Raw genomic sequence first — 17,338 nt, forward strand, 5'->3', positions numbered from 1 at the left:
CAGCTTCTCTAAGGTGCTAGAGGACTGGCATCCGATGTAAGGAGACCTTTTAAAACTGAGAGCGAAGGAAGCTTGCAGAAAGAGGATACTTTATATAATGCTGAGTTGTGAGAGGCAACACAAACACTCAGAAAGAGGGACTAGGAAAAGACAAACTAGATATTAAAACAGCAGAGAAAGATCTGATAATCATTGTTTACCAGAAGCCCAAGGAGGGGGCGGGGCAATCCCATTGCCATAGAGTGGATTCCGATTCATATGAGATGACAGCCCCCAAATCAAACAAACAGAAACAGAACCCCTGCCTGTAAACCATTCTGACACAATGACCCCAAAGGGCAGTGCAGAAGTGCCCCTCAGGGTTTCTGAGGCTGTAAATGTGTATGAAGCAGACGTGGTGGGTGGGTGGGGCACCCCAAGCAACCCACTATACCAGCAGGACACCTTGGGTAAAGTTTCAACTCTCTGAAGTCCTATTGCACTCTGGGCTCAGAAGTTAAATGAAAAACTCTCTGCCCTCAATTGGAAGCAGGCTCCTGGTGACGACTCCTGTGAGTTTCCTGGGCTGTCCCAGGAGTAGAGCCTCATCTTTCTCCTGAGGAGTGAGCGGCTAGTGGTTTTGAACAGAGGACCTTGCAGATTGCAGCCTAATGTGTAACCACTATGTCACCAAAGCTCTGAAGTTAGAGGCCAAATCAATCTGTTTGACAAATCAGCATGTTAAAAAGAACATCAGGCCCTGGCCCTGCCCAGCCTCTTCCAACAACTCTGCACACCCAGGGTGAAACCTGGAACGGCCGGGCCTCTCCGGAGAGAAGTTTCCTCAGTTGTGATCTGGGAACCATGGGCTAGACAGGAAGGGGATGGAGGCGGGAAGGCAAGTCTAAATCAGCAAAGCCTGCGGCCCGCCCGCATCCCAGCTCTGCCAGGACCACAAGCACCCCACATCCCCAAAGAGGGTCAGCTCTACCGCAGGGTCTGGAATCCACTAGGCTTCCTCCTCTCCTAGTGGCTGGCCCATGGGAAGGTTTGTCTCCAAATGTTGGTCCCAAATTTCTGGCTACACCCTAAGCCGATTAGGAGGGAAAGGTGCTGGGAACCTAAGACCTACAACTTCTGGTTCCACGCCCCCCACACCAGACTCAGCTGCAGTCTGCAGGGGTGGGTAGTGAGGATGGTAGTGATGTGGTGGTGTGTGAGCGTTCAGATGTGTGCCAGGGCCCTGGTGATGCAGTGGTTAAAGCGCTCCACCACCAATCAAAAGGTCAGCGTTTTGAACCCTCACGAGAGGTTCGTGGCCCTCTCTAGAGTAAAGATTTCAGCCACGGAAGCCTTATAGGGCCGTTCTAGTCGGTCCTAAAAGGGTTCCTACAGTTGGTTTAGTTCGGGTTTTTAGTTTTTTTGTTCTGTGTTGCCAGGTGAAATTGCGCCCTCCGCTTCCCCAAGGCCTGAGACACCGTGTCCTGAAGACCCGGAGCCCCGGAAAGCGAGGGCACACCATCTCACACCCATATGCTCACAGCCACACGCACACTCGGCTCACCGGTGACTTGACAGCCCAGCGACTGCGCGGCGCGGGGTTAATTGAATGCACATTGATTCTGCCGCCCGCGCCGGCGGGGCCTCGGAAGGAGCTGCCGGGCTTTGTGCTGGGGGCGGGCGGGGTCGTCCCCCTTCCAAACCCGACGCCCCAGAGAGGGGTCATTTTGGCGCGGGCTCCTCCCCAGGCCGCTGCCACAGCTCTGCCGACTGCGAAGCCCGGCGGCCGCGCCGGGTCGGGGTGGGGTGCGCGGCGCTGTGGAGCCCCGACGGGGGTCGGGGCGCGTGGAGCGCGGAGGCCGCGCCACGGCCGGCGGCCCGTCTCCTGCAGTGCGCGGGACGCGGCCGTGTGGGGAGCGAATGAGCGTGGGAACGAAGAGAGTTTCTGCAAAAGGTTGATGATGCTAACGCGTTACTCAGGCCGGGCGCGGGGCAGCGAGGGAGCGGGGAGCTAGAGCCAGCCTGGGGAGAGGCTGGGCGTGCCGCCAGCGGCCTCATCAAGACCAAACACTGGGATTTTGGAACACGGAAGGGACTTTGGAAATAGCCAAGTCTTTTGCTGAAGTGGGAGCCAGATGGGCGACTCTAAGGATTCTATGGACTAAGAGAGCACAAGGGTCAAGCCCAGGCTGGTCCCAAGAGTCGAAATCATTAAGGGTCGGGGCAGGGGTGTTTCCTGTTCAAGGTACCTCTGTGGGTTCCTGTCCGCAGATTGCTGCCTGCTCCTCCCACCCACCCCCAGTTCTCAGTCTGACGAAAGGGAGTCTCTTCTTGGTGGATTGGGGTGGGTGGGGCAGGAACTCTACTCTATGGATGCCTGGTTCCTACCCACCCACTCCCCTTAAGAAGATAGGCAGGGCACCCATTCCCTCAAAGATAAACTGAAGCCCAGCAAAGATAAGAGAAGGCAGACATTAGAGCCCAGATTAAGTGTGATGCAAGCTCTAGCCTACTGCAGTTCAAAGTGCTCAAAGAATGTTGGCACATGGGGTTTCCCTACAAATATGATTTGGAGGAGAATTCTAGCATATCACAACCCCTCTGACTTCACAAAAGCCCACAGGGTCTGTGAGGTCAGACGCTGAGGGGAGAAGGGGCGAAATTGGGAGGGAACACAGAGAGGAGCCCCAGGACTGGGTACATGCCCCAGGAATTATCAGCCTCCAAAACCAAATGCCTCAGGGCTAGGGCTAGGGCAGAAGCCCCCAGAAGTCAGGCTGCTGGGGAGTGGGCACAAAGATTCACTGCCTGCTGGTCCCCCTTTTGAGGCTCTCATTTCGGAAAGCTGATGCTCACCCAGTTCCAGAGGCTCTCTAAGGCAACTGCCACAGCCCCTGAGAATAAAGGCACAAGCAGGCTGCAGTTCTAGCCATTGTTAGGCGGGACAAGGACAGAGGGCTCACCCCAGACCCCTCTCCCAGGTGGAGGGGTAGCCCTCCAAGCTTACCCGCTCCCCTCACCCCCACTCCACCAAGACTTAGGCCATTTTGCCCTGGGCTGGACCACGGGCAAACTGTCTGTCTCTCCAGGCTGATTGCGGCTTCTCCCCACCACCTCCTTCCCCTACAGGACCCCTGGGGAGAAGGAACCTTCTGGAGTCTCACCAGTTCCTCTCCTGTGATTTGTTCTGAATTTTCAAACAAAGGGCAATTATGACAGATGTGAAGCAATCAGCATCATCAAGCGGGAAACAAGAACAGGAAAGGGAGCTGAAGCCGCCCCCAGGGGGGAGGGGAGCTTGTCTTTTCTCCTTGGGCAGAAGAGACTCCCACCTCAACTTCCAGCAGCGCCAGCAACCTCCCAACTTCCACGCCATCTCATAGATTGGTGAGCTTAGTTCAGCCCAGCCCAAGGAGCCGGAGAGGCTCCTGAGGCTTTCGGTAGCACCCAGAAATGGCTCCCCACTGGGCCAGCAGTCTAAGCTCCCTCCCTCACCTTCCCCTTCCCTTCTCCCTGCCTGGCTCTACTTAGAAGGTGGTCTCAAGTGACTTTAACCTCCTCCTCAACCCCTGAGGAGACTCAGGTCACAATGCCTTGGAAGCAGGAAGACCTGTGTTCAAACCCCAGCTTCCCTACGGACTGTGTACTTTTGTAACCTTGAGCAAATGAATGAACTATTCTGAACTTCTATTTTATTCAACTGTAAGTCAGAACAAGTCATAGCTCTGTAGGAAGCGTGGTGGGTCCCTGGGAGAACTTTCTCCTTCCAGGTGAGAGGTGCTTCCTGGCGCTGACCAGGCTTCAGCAGAGCTTCCGGACGAAAGCAGACTAGGAAAAAAAGGCCGGTGATGCTTTCAAAACCCAGCCAATAAAAACCCTGTGGACCACCTCTATCTAACCTGCCACCCATCATGGGTTGGACCCCTGACCAGGTAGAGCTTAGTTCCAGAACTCGTGGGGTTGCCCTGGAGGTGAGGAAGGAAGAGAGGGTGAGTGGGACTGGCAGACAGCAAATAATACCTAAATAATGGAATTCTTACAGGAATTAACCACATTAACACAGATAAATGGCTTAGGACAGTGGAGCCCCTTATTACATTTACAACTATTAGCCAGCACACAGGTAGCCCTTCAGCCACTCAGCTGGGCATCCTGTGTGTGGAGGTCCACCCTCCCTAAGATGGTGCGGATGTCAGCAGCCAGCCCTGAAGTTCACCGGTGAACAAGCCATGACCCAGAACCACAGCCACAGACAAAGCCAGGGGGCGGGACAAAAGAAACACAGAAGCACGCAGCGCAGTTTGCCCTCAGTTTCGAGTGAAGGAGTGAGACCACCTTCTCTGAACCAGAGAGCAGGCCAGTACCAGGGAAGGCCGGAGGCGCCCCAGGTGGGCTGTTTCGAAGTGTGGTTCCTGCCCGGCCTCCCATCCGCCCCCCCCCCCAGAGGACCAACCAACCACAGCCCTTGGGCAGGTTCCCCTCTCAAGGCCTGTTTTCAAATCTGTAAAAGGAGAAGCTTGGACTGGATGCCTCTAAGCTTCCTCCTGCAGCTCTGGATGCCTGTGAACGGGAATTTCGGGACTCTTCTGCCGCAGCAATACCAGCAGGCACAGCTAGTGCCTGGGTCTCTCTCATGGAGGGTTGCCCCCTCCTCTCCATTTAGGTGGTCTGGTCTTCATCTGCCCACTCCAAATCCCTGGGGCCTCTAGTTGGTGCCCCTGCTCCATTCCAGTGGCCTTGGGGGCAGCAGCCAGACCAGAAAGTCCAGTTCCTGCCCGTTATCACTGCTTGCATCTGCTCTGCAACCCGACACCAGCATTCCAGAGAGAAGCCCTGGCGGCCTGTGCCCCCCACCCCTCTACCCACCACGGTCAGTGTCCTGGCTCACAGGCAGGCCCCAACCAGGGTCCAGCCTTCTCAGATTCCTCTCTAAGGGAAGTTCTCCAAAGTTCTACCCCCAGGGAGGCCCCATCTTGTGGAGAGGTCATGGACGACGACCCCTTCCTTCCTCATCCCCTCCTCATCCTCCCTGCTCTCTGCAGAGGCCTGCACTCGCCCAATGAGCCAGAGGAAAAGAGAGCGAGAAAGGAAGCAGCTAAGAGCATGCTGGGAAAACGAGGGCCGTTAGTAGCTGTTAGGTGCCATCGAGTGGATTTTCCACGCACAGTGGCTCCGGGGGGGATTGAACCGAGCAGCACCATAGGGTTTCCTAGGCTGGAATCTTTGGAGAAGTAGATGACCAACTCTTTCTCCCAAAGAGCTGCGCGGTGGATTCGAACAGCCAAACTGAGTTAGCAGTGAGCGTGTAAGCCATTGTACCCAGGGCTCCTGAAACTAGGGCTACAGTGGCAGTGGAAGAGTGCCAAACCTCAGAAGAAGCAGAGTGGAAGAGATGGGGAAAGGTTGATGGGGGAGCCGGGACATCAGTCCTCTGCATCCAGTTTACCTCCCGTTGCCTGGGCCAAAGAGACCAGTTGGCGTAGCGGGCTACGCACTGGGGGGCTAACCTCAATCAAGGTCAGTGATTCGAAACCACCAGTTTCTCAGCAGGAGAAAGAAGGGCTTTCTACTGCCATAAAAAATTAACAGTCTCAGAAATCCAAGGGACAGTTCTACTTTGTCCCGTAGAATTGCTATGAGTCAGAATTGACTTGGTGGCAGTGACTTGCCTGAATCGGGTGAGCCCTCCAATTTACCTGAATCAAGGGCTCAATCCATCCTCCTCCATCTCCTGTGTTTTGGGGGAGCCCATAGAGAACTCCTCCTGCTTGCCCTTTCTTTGAGTCTGTTTAAGCCCTACCTTTCCACCTTTGCTCGAGGGTCCTGATATCACCTGCCCAGGGTCCTCCTCAGGAAGTCACAAGGACTCTTCCAGCAAGGGGAGGTCTCTTCTCTGCAGCAGGGGCAGAAGCCCAGAAACCAGGGGGAGACTCTTCTTGCAGAGAGGATGGGTTGCAGCCACAGCCAGGACTCCATGCAGGAAGTTTTCTTATGAGTACGAAAACCATGGCTGGCAGTCAAGTTCACGTGGCCACAATGTAAGCCTCGCCCTCCAGCCAGCTGGGCAAGGACCCAGTACAATCCTCTATCTCTACTTCTTGCCCTGGACCATTGGTCCACTCTAGCCTCTGGGCTGGTCACAGCCCCAGGGAGGTGAGGTTTTCACCGGAAGGCCCTTCAGTGAGATGGGACTGGATTCTGGTCCCCAGGCACATCTGCATACAGGCATGCCCTTGTATGCTCAGGTTCATGTGGAGAAACACACACACTACTGTGGTAGGGGATACGTTCCTTGTGTGCAATCAGATCAGAGCCTCTCAGGGGCCTGGGGTAGCTACACGAGGCCCGCATGTTTGGTAGACTCACAGCCCAGTTTAGACAAAGACGATGGAGAGTTGTTGGGCTTTCCATCCTTGGTGCCCTTCTGTTCTATTCTACTTTTATTAAAGGTTGAGTAGAATAGCCTTCAAGCTACTGTGGAAAAAAGTCTCCCTCTCAATCACACACACACACCACACCCCCAGGGACTCCTGAGAGGGAAAGGCAACACAAGAAGGCCAGGAGTGAAAAAGTCCTTTCTCCCTCGGGGCGGGGCGGGGACAGAGGCTTAAGGGGGGTTGGGGGCCTGTTTCATTTGCAGGCTGCAAATGCCTCTCCCATTCACTGGCCCACATTCCCAGCCAAGGCGCCCAGCCACGGACAATGACGGAAAAGGAACAGAGAAGATTTGCACATTGTGTTCCAGGGGCCAGCTGGCTGCCTGCAAGAGCAAAGCCAAGGTGTGGGAACCAGAAGCGTTCCACTTCCACACTCAAGTCGTGTGGGCGGGGGTGGGGTGGGGGTGTGTGTGTGTGAAAGGAGGCCTCCCCCCACAACGAGTGCCTGGGCTGGGGGTGGGGTGGGGGTGGGGGTGGGGCGGCAGGGCCAAGGGGGGGAGACGGAGTCAGACCCAGGCCCGGCCTTAGCAGGGGACCCAGCAATGCAGTCTCTGATTCACACCCCAGCTGTGGGGAGAGGAGAATCTCTGCTCCTCAGAAAGCAGCAGTCAGCACCAGTCCCTGGGTGACCTGCCCACCAGTGACACATGCACCAAGCCGCCCTGCTCAGAGGCTTCTGTTCCTTTGAGCTGTGCTAAAACGACAAGGCAGGGAGAGGGAGAGAGCACTAGAGAGACAGGGGAGACAGAGGAATAGTCAGCCACCGAACAGTCACCATACTTAATGATGCAAGTAACTATCCCCAGGGAAGGGGTCAGCCCGAATGCCACAAGCCACAAACATTATGTGAGTTAAAAAGGAGAAGAAGGGGCCAGCAGGGGCCAGGACAGACTGGGGAAAGGCCCAGTGAAGGTGGACTTGTCCTGCAGATAGGCTGGCTGGCAGGCAGGGAGGGTCCTAACTCTGCCACGGAATCAATTCCGATTCATAGCGACCTTACTATAGGACAGAGTAGAACTGCCCCGGTGGGGTCCCAAGACTAACTTTTTACGAAAGTAGAAAGCCTCACCAGCTGGTGGTTTCAAACTGCTGACCTTGCAGTTACAGCCCAACATGTCACCACTATGCAGGCCCCCAGAGCGCCTCAGGAAGGGAATACAGAGCCTTCCTGGATCAGAATGGAAATGAACTGATTTCACACTTAGGAAAGCCACGCCCTCTCCGTCACAGTTCAGTTTCTCAGAGTGCCAGAAGGAGCTAGGACAGGGAAGCACGTGGGTTTGAATGTTCTCTCTTTGCACCCATCACTGGGCTGACCCTTGAGTTCCCTGCCATGCGAGAAGGCTGGGGCACAGCTGCTTTCTCCCGGTGGCAGTGTCACCTCAGCTGTGGCTCCTGAATGGCAGGAGAGGGAGGAGCAGGAAGAGGAAAGAAAGACGTGTGTTTGTGGGACCATGAATGGGGGGAGGGCTCCTCAGGGTCACCTCAGCTGAGCGTCTTCAGGGAGGAGAAAAACATTTAGGCTCTACTCACTACATCTGAGCACACAACCTGCAGGTAACAGAGGCCTCCAGGGGGAAAAAAAAACGCACAGGGGGTTGTGATGAGTCAGCATTGCCTGGATGCCAGGGAGAGAAATACACTGCAGGAGGGCAAACCCACCAGCTGCTCCCTGGGAGAAAGACGAGGCTTTCTACTTCCATAAAGCATCCGTCTCAGAAACCCACAGAGGCAGTTTAACCCTGTCCTATAGGGTCGCTATGAGTCAGAATTGACTCCGTGGCAGTGACTAGGTAAGCTCTTTATACACATTGTCATAAGTGAGCCTCACAACATCCCCTCCTGCTAAGCAGTATTTATTCTATTCTAAAGATGAGGCAACTGATAAACAAGCGGTCATCTAGCTGAGAAGCAACATAGTCCACCAGCCTGTGTGATCATGAGGTGTCAATGGGATCAGGTATCAGGCGTCTAAGACCCTGAACAAAATCATAGCAATGTGAATGGGGGCGGGGTGGTGGTGGGGGCGAGGAATGGAGACCCAAAATCACCTGTAGACAATTGGACATCCCCTCAGAAGGGTCATAAGGAAGAGATGAGCCAGTCAGGGCGCACGCAGTATAGGACCGATGAAACGTACAACTTTCCTCTAGTTCTTTAATGCTTCCTCCCCTCCACTATCATGACCTCTATTCTACCTTACAAATATGACTAGACTAGAGCACGTACACTGCGACAGATAAGAGCCCGTAACACAGGGAATCCAGGATAGATACACCCCTCAGGGCCAACAATGAGAGTAGAGATACCAGGAGGATTGGGGAGGGTGGAGGAAGAAAGGGGGAATCTATCATAAGGATCAACCTAGAGCCCCCTCCCAGGAGGATGAGCAACAGAAAAGTGGGTGAAGGGTGACAGAGGATGATGTAAGATATGAAAATAATAATCTATAACTTATCAAGGGTTCATGAGGGAGGTAGGGCATGGGAGGGAGTGGGGAAAATGAGCTAATACCAAGGGCTCAAATAGAAAGAAAATGCTTTGAGAATGATGATGGCAACATATGTACAAATGTGTTTGACACACTGGGTGAATGTGTGGATTGTGATAAGAAATGTAAGAGCCCCCAATAAAAATATTTAATAAAAAATAAAGAATACAACACATACCAAAAAATTGCTCCATCTCTGCATAATTGGGGTTGTTTCCTGGATACTACATTTACTTTCTATGTCACATGCAGAGATGCTTACTCATATGCTTAATAAATTTTTATTTAATTGCAAAAAAAAAAGATGAAGCAACTTAAGCTCAGAGAGGCATAGTAACTTGCCCAACGTCTCATGGTGGAGCCAGGACCCAAGACCAGCAAGGCCAGGTCTGCTGGCCTCCAAAGCCCACACTCAGAACCACTGTTAGGTCTGCAGTCAGGATGGCCCCAGGATGGCCCTGGTGTGTGTGTGTGTGAAGGGGGCGGGGGAGACATTCCTGGCTCTCTTTTAATCCAAATAGGCTGGACATCACCCTAAATTAGTAGCCAACACCTCTTACTGCCATCAAGGTGATGCCACCCCACAGTGACCCCATAGGACAGGGTAGAACTGCCCCCTGTGAGTTTCCGAGATGGTATCTCTTTACAGGAGTAGAAAGCCCTATCTTTCTCCCCAGGTGAAGTGGCTGATAGTTTTGAATTGCTGATCTCGCTACACCACTAGCCAACATCCAGCACTAAAAATAACAGCTAAAGAAGAGTGCTCCCAGGTCCCAGGTGACTCGTATGTATACATGGGGCTCCGGTTAAAATGTAGATTCTGCCTCAGTGTCTTGAGGACAGAAAAGCACATTCTCATCAGGGGCCAAGCCAGAAGGAACAGGTTGTAAGCTCTGCCAAGACCTATGCGGGGAGCTTATATGACCCCACTGAATTCTCCAACAGCGGATTATTGTGCCCAGCTGCGGGCACAGAGGCTCAAGAGGTTAAGTACTCATGCTAAGGGCACATGACCAATGAATGGCAGAGCTGGGGTTCCAACCCATGTCATTGAAGCCCATGTTTTGTGGATTTCACTGTGCGGCCACACCAGAGAACATGGCATGGGAGTGGCCTCTCCTTCGGCCTCTTGTTTCACATTGCATGTCCTGTGGAGCAGCAGCAGCAGCAGCAGCCCCAGTGCATTTGTTAGACATGCAGAATCCAGGCACTGGCCTCAGCCAACTGAAAACCTGGACTTCATCAAGACTCCCAGCGCTGCAGGTATGGGCACATCTGAGATGCCTGAGCGACTCAGTCACGTGGCTCATCACGCTCCATGGTGCCTGAGACCAAGCCCCAAGGCCAGAGAATGAGGGACAGGGACTGGGACCTAAAGAGGTCAGGGGCTGGGAGCCAGACCCTGAGGACAGAGGTGGAGCTGGGAGTGAGGCCCCAACTCATCCCCCTCCTGGGAGTTACCCTAACTCTCCCTGTAGTCATGTAGGTAACACAGACCTCACAGGTGTGAGTCCGTGCACATGCTCCCACCAGAGCAGGTGACCCATGTGCCAACCTGGACCCCTCCCAGAGGGATTACAGGCGATTTCCCAGGCACCCCAGCTTTAGCATGGACCATCAGGCTTGGGAACATCCCCAGGTCTTCCAGGAAGGAGTTAGAACAATTGTCACCTGGCTCCAACAGTTTCACTCCTGGTAGATTTCCCTGGAGTCTTCCCTAGATGAATCCCAGGAGGGGTCATGCTGGGGGGCTGGTGCTTCCTTATGCTGGTGATGAGCCAGAGGAAATGGGGTATTGGTGAGTAATGGGGTACTGGAAGTTAAGCATATAGTCCAATCCCCTTACAGAAAGGACTTGGGGAGGAGACAAGCCAGTCAGCGTGCGATGCAGCAAAGATGAAACATACAACTTTCCTCTAGTTCCTAAATGCTTCCCCCCCCCGCAGCACCCCACTATCATGATCCCAATTCCACCTTACAAATCTGGCTAGCCTAGAGGATGTACATTGGTACAGATAGGAACTGGAAACACAGGGAATCCAGGGCAGATGATCCCTTCAGGACCAGTGGTGAGAGTGGCGATACTAGGAGGGTGGAGGGAGGGTGGGTTGGAAAGGGGGAACAGATTACAAGGAGCTACATATAACCTCCTCCCTGAGGGACGGACAACAGAGAAGTGTGTGAAGGGAGACGTCGGACAGGGCAAGATATGACAAAACAATAATTTACAAATATCAAGGGTTCATGAGGAAGGGGGAGTGGGGAGGGAGGGGAAAAAACGAGGAGCTGATGCCAGGGGCTTAGGTGGAGAACAAATGTTCTGAGAATGATGTGGGCAATGAATGTACAAATGTGCTTTACACAATTGATGTATGTATGGATTGTGATAAGAGTTGTATGAACTCTTAATAAAATGATAAAAAAAGAAAAGAATACAGTCCAAGCTCCTGTGACTGAGGTTTTCCCATGTATGCGGGTGTGTCCATCCTCACAGCCGCCCTACAAGATAGGGTTAAAGGCACATGTCCCCGGTGAGGAACCTGGGCCACCCAGAGGGTAACTCGTCCAGGGTCTCGGCACTAACCCGTGGCTCAGTTCTAAGCGCCACACTCCATGTGTGCAGAACTGCACCCGGCACAGAAGACAGAAGGCCCCAAAGTACCTAGTACAATTCTGAGCAGCTCCATCACAAAGGGAGATGCTGAAAAGTGAGACCCCCAAAGAAGCAGTCTGTGGTTTAGCCCTAATCAGGCTAACTTTCCCGGTCAGCGTCTGAGTCTACTGGGGCGCAGGGAGATGGGCATTCCCTAACATAGGCCTCTGGGAACCCATCTACTTCATTGGCTTATCCACTGGGTGAATTGTGTGTCTGTGGATCATTGGGTGGGTGGGTGAGATTTGACATGCCCCCCATCAGCCTCTACAGAGCAGGTGGGAGTCAGGGGGCTCCAGAGGGCCCCTCATATTTTTTCAGAAAGGCCTACTCCTGTGCCACAAATCCACGGAGCTTTGTGCACACCGGCAGGGTGCTCTTGCTGAAGGGGGAAGCCTAGGGCAGCAGCCTGTGAAGTGAGAAAGGGGCTCCACCCCCACGGCGGCCAGCATGTCCCCATGCGCACCTGGCCTTGGGGAGGAAGGAGAGGGATGTCCTGAGAGACAGAACTCCCAGCTGTCTCCAGCGTTAACCAGGCTGACCCCACCCCCCAGCCCCTCGCACAGTCAATACCCACTGGGCTTTCTTCTTCCTGTTCCACTTTCTCAGACTTTTCGTTTAACGGATGGTATTGCCATTTATAGAGAAGCACATTTACACTTGGCCCAGAGCTATCTCCCATGGGTCTGGCACTGAGGAGGTCTCACGGGGACCTTGTATTACTCACAGGCCAGGCAGGGGGTGGGGGGGCTTCTCCCTGAGAAGTTGCATGTCCCCCATCCGAAAAGTCTTCCTCAGGTGCCCGCCCTTCATCCCCGCTTCTCTTCCTCACACCCCGCCATCTGCTCAAGGCGGCTCAGCCTGCCACTGCAGTGTCTCCACGCTGGGGCGTGAGGGGTGGCTGAGCCAGAAGCAATTTGGTCACAAAGTCCAGGGCTGCCTCCCAGCGAGCCCCATATGGAGGCCTGCATCAGCCTCCCTTCGAACAAAGGGGCATCTTAAACCCATCGAGGGGGACAAGTCATCACTCACCAGCCGTTTAGAGGCACTGTGCAAACGCCATCAGAGCCAGGAAGAAACCTGTCCATCCGTCAGGAAAGAGGCGGTGTGCCACGGGAGTTGGGAAGGGGGTGGGGGAAGGCCTACTGCTCAGACTGCATGCCCAGTTCCTCTGATGACAGAGCGTCACTGAAGCCATCCGAAGCCTCCGTTTTCTCATCTGTTAAAGGGAGCCTTGGTGACACAGCTGCTTAGCGCTCAGCAGCCATCCAGAGGTTGCAGTTGGAAGCCACCCGCTGCTCCTTGGGAGAAAGACCTATCCATCAGCTCCAGGGAACAGGACCGCGTGGAAAACCACAGGGCCAGTTCTACGTGGTCACACTCAAAATCCCGCTCCACAGCACCCAGCAGCTACAAGTCCCTCCCTCCCAGGGTCGACAAGACAGTGGAATGAAGCAATTCACGTAAGGGACTCAGGCAGGGTGCCCAGCACACCGCAAATGCTTGATACAAGTGAGCTGAAATGATTATCAAAGAGCCCTGGAGAGGGAGCAGGTTATTGCACAGCAGGCTGCTAACCCAAAGGGCAGCAGTTCGAAACCATCGGCAGCTCTGAGGGAGAAAGATGAGGCTTTCTGCGCCCATACAGATGTGCAGCCTGGGAAACAAATGTCTCTGAGCAACTCTCCTGCCCTATAGGGTCGCACTGAGTTGGAAAGTCTAAAAGGACTATCAACAAAACAGTCTTTTTTTTTTTTCTTCAACAAAACAGTCTTACAGCAGTCTCTTTAACTGCCCCTCTCGCATCCCAAGGGTATAGAGATATGGACCGGAGCGCACTGTAACCCACCAGAACTGCTTTCTACTCACCCTGTCTCAACCCAGCTCCTCCCCCTCCCCCGCTTGCCACCTCCCAAGACGCACAGATGAAAGCCAGGGAACACCAGAACCCTTTCAAGGCAGGGCCATCAAGCACAGCCAGGATGATTTTCATCCCCATGACCACCAGGGTCCCTCTGCGCAAGCTACGTGCAATTCGAGACTGACCCTGTGGTGTTTGGCCTCCCCTCCCCCACTCAAAAAAGCACCTCAGTTTGAAGGTGAACAGGAGTGAAGCCATCAGTCAGATTAACCTCACATTACTATCTTTATTTTAAGGTAAGTAGTCCCCAAATCCACTTGCAGGTTTGCATATGGCTTAAGCCTCCAGTGAATCTGAACCTAGTTCGGGGCTGTGGCAGATGCGGTTAGGTGGTAATGTAATACCTCACCCTTTCTTCTCCCTTTGGACCCAGTTCATATATTTCAGTTTTTCATATCTTCTGCTTTCGTTTCGATTGAGGTTTTTCTGTTTTGTCTAGTCATTGTTGATGGTTTTCTGTTTGTTTGCTTCCTGTTCGTGTTGTGTATGATTTTCTGTACGTGTAATCCTGGATAGGTACATATCTCGAGACAGTAATTGCATTAACAACTGGCCAGGAAAATAAAATAAAATAAAAATAACTGCCTAGGGGCGTGACAGGGGGTGGTGGGGGATGGGGAGCTAACAACAGTGAAGATGTTCCGAAATTGATTGTGGTGATGGTTGCACACTCTTCTTAATATGATTGAATGATTAAGTTGTAGAACATGGAAAGTATATGCCAATAAAATTCGTTTACACTACAGAACTTACTCATAGTTGCTATTAGTGGCTCCCATTAGGATTTTTAAAACAAACAAGAAACGGTTGCTAATCCAGTCCCTTTCAACTCATGGAAACGTCATATTCATGCCAAAGTAAAACTTGCTCCATGGGCTTTTCAGTGGCTGATGTTTCAGAACGAGATCATCAGGCCTTTCTTCTGAGGGACCTCGAAGTACACTCAGACCTCCAGATTCCTGGTTAGCCCTCATGTGCATTCACTGTTGTACCACCCAGGGATGCCTTTATGGGGTAATGAGGTCGTATCTCCCCGAAACGAGCCCTGATGGCCCAGTCCACTGCTAAGCAGTAAGGTTGGCAGTTTGAACTGAGCAGTCTCTCTGCTCGAGATGTGGCAGTCTGCTGCTGTAAAGATGTATAGTCTTGGAAACCCAGGGAGACGTCCTACTGTCTCATACGGGGGCTACCAAGGATTGCGTTTGAAAATCAACACATAAAATGAACATTACATGGGACAAAAATTACTCACAATGGCTTAAGGCAGGCATCTACAAAGTATGACCATTGCTTACCCTGAAACACAAGAACCTCACTCAGTGGGCTAGGATGCTCACAATGGAGAAGACGGCATATAGAAACCAAGACCCTGAGCCAGCGCTGGACAAAGCCTGCCAGCGGGCGCCGACCTCCTTCTCTCACGCCTCGTCTCCGCAAAGCCTCCAGCTCCTCTCCTTGAGTGGCATTCCAACCAGTTAAATAAGCAGATGGTATAATTTCACCACCACAAGTCGCTGACATGTGCTTGAGAAGTCAGTCCTCCAGAAGGCTGCCTGAGATGGGACTGCTCTCCTGCCCCTTGCCCTGGGGACCCCAGCAGACCCCAGACTTATATGCAGAGAAAGTGAGGGAATGCCCACTTACTTGCAGCCTGGATGCGAGCCTTCCGGCTGATCACCAGCCCAAAGCGGTTCTGAGCCACACACTCGTAGTCACCCTCATCTGAAGGGCTGCCTCCCTGATCCAGCCGGAAGTGTCGGATCACCAAGGACCCATTGGTCAGCAGGGTGGAGTGGCTGCTTTCTGGCAGCTCCACCCCATTCTTCCTCCAAGTAATTCGCACTGGAGGGGTCCCCTGGACCTTGCAGCCCAGCACCATGGGCTGCCCTGGCACGGCAACATCATCGCTCGGTTCCACAGTGAACGCCAGTTCGGCAGCGTGGCCAAGACCTGCATTGGGGCAGGGGAGATAGGAAGCGAGAGGTCAGCCAGGAACAACTGCACACACACACACACACACACACACACACGGGATCTGAGTTCCCTGGGTCTGTGTACGCCACCCGCCTTGTCTCCAATTCACAGCCACCCCGTGTGCATTAGAATAAAGTTGTGCTCCGCAGGAGAAGGGTTGACAGTAAACGATGTGTTGGCAGTAGGTCACCAGGTCTTTCTTCAGAGAAGCCTCTGGGTGCACTCAGACTCTCAACCTCTGGGTTAGTAATCAAGTATATTAACTGTGTGCACCGCCCAGCAACACGAAGCGTTCATGGGGACTCCTATAACATGCAGGACTCAGCAAAGTGCCATCCCTCGCAGCATTGCATTTTACCATCAGCCTGTCTCAGAGAAATGGATGTTCGCTTCACCATTCTTTCTTTTCCAGAGAAGGAAAATGGAGCCCAGAGCTGCTGAGTGGCTTGCTCAGGGTCTCACAGTCAGTCGTCCCAAATCTGGGACCTCAAAGAAGACTGAATCAAACACAGCTGCTCCCACTTCTGTGTCACTCTGGTCAGGCACTGAAGTCTCACAGCCTTTCAGAGTGTGATCTCGGATAAAGCATCCAACTCTGTGGCACAGGGGTGTGTCAAGTGTGGTTAAGAAGGCACTATGAAAAGTTGACCGTTCTGAACACATATAAAGTGAGACCGTAATGCATTACTGCTTCTTTTTGCTGGCAGAGAGCAGGGTAGATAGCTCCATAGGCACAGCAGTGCAGGCTAGGCGGCAGGCAGCCCACTGCCCCTCCCCTGGCAGGAGGCGGGGGTGTTGGTCCCTTTTAGCCTTTGTTCTAGAGAGAGGAGGGATATCCAAGCCCAACTCAGAGTTCCTAGAACCTTTATCCCAGCGACTTCCTCTCTCCTTGAAGAGAGAGGAGCTGGAGGAGGAAGTGGAGGGGAAGGGAGTCCCCAGCAAGTAGGAAGATGCGGATCCGAAGTGTGACAGAAGGAACAAGCAGGATTCCAGCTCTCCCGCAAGCTTCTTACTAGAACTGTTACAACTTCGCTTCTGGAGGAATGAGCCCGCCTGCCTGGAGGGGCGGCAGCAGACCCCTGCCCAGAGAGAGAGCCGGAGAGCAGTCCTCAGGGTGGGCCGCTCCCCGGGAGACCAGCGCCCTCCGGTGGCTAGGAGAGAGGGGGTCGTGGATGCGGAGAAAAGCAAGTCTAGAGGGGATGGCGTTTCCTTTGCCCAGTGTGGTTGAAAGTGAGACCGTGCTTTTAGCAAATACAACAAACATCAGGTGCCGGGGATTCTAAATATCTCCTCAAGGAGATGTAATATTTCAACCCACTTGAGGGTCAGCAGCCGAGCGCCTGGCCACTCCGCTGCTTTCATCGAGCATTTAATTTAATTTAGCCGTTTAAAATCCCTCCCCATTCCCCCATAGCCTGCCTTTCCGAGAGTCTTCAACCCACCACTGGCATGGCTAAGGGGGAGGGGGCGCCGGAGATAAAGTTTCTTAGTGCGGGGTGGGGGGGTCGCGACGCCCTGTTTCTCCGGGAGATCCCGGGGGAGGGGAGGGAATATGGACCGGGCGAGGGTCGGCTGAGAACTTGGGGTGGGAAAGGGAGAACTAAATTTGCCTACCCTCCCCCTTAAAGACTCGGATTACTGAAGCCATTGAGGTAACAGGGGTCGTGGTGCCAGAGCCTCGAGAGGCGGGGATGCTCTTCCCTGCAGGGCGGGGGCCTGTGGGCATTCTGCGGGTGGGGGGATTCTCCCTCGGCCCGTACCCGCCCGACACACTACCCGCCCAGGCTCTACCTTCTCCTCTTCCCGGTCTCGGTCTCCCCAGCTCTCTCCCCCAGCGCAGGCTCGGAGCACGGCTCTCAGTCCCTCTCGGTCTCGGCCGCCGC

General features: G+C 53.6%; 1 protein-coding gene across 1 annotated transcript in view; it reads right to left on the reverse strand.

Annotated features, from left to right (window-relative positions):
• The window catches only part of IGDCC3 (immunoglobulin superfamily DCC subclass member 3), a 44,546-nt gene extending 27,365 nt beyond the window's left edge, over positions 1-17,181 (reverse strand). Inside the window, exons 1-2 of the mRNA XM_045285651.1 lie at positions 17,070-17,181; positions 15,126-15,431 (exon numbers count right to left, since the gene is read on the reverse strand). Of these exons, the coding sequence (XP_045141586.1) occupies positions 15,126-15,431; positions 17,070-17,181 (418 nt within the window). The remainder of the gene's footprint in view (positions 1-15,125; positions 15,432-17,069) is intronic.
• Positions 17,182-17,338: the final 157 nt, after the last annotated feature.

Source organism: Echinops telfairi, unplaced genomic scaffold (genome assembly GCF_000313985.2).
Source record: "Echinops telfairi isolate 266 unplaced genomic scaffold, ASM31398v2 ScPeMD7_7475;HRSCAF=8513, whole genome shotgun sequence".
NCBI lineage: Eukaryota > Metazoa > Chordata > Mammalia > Afrosoricida > Tenrecidae > Echinops > Echinops telfairi.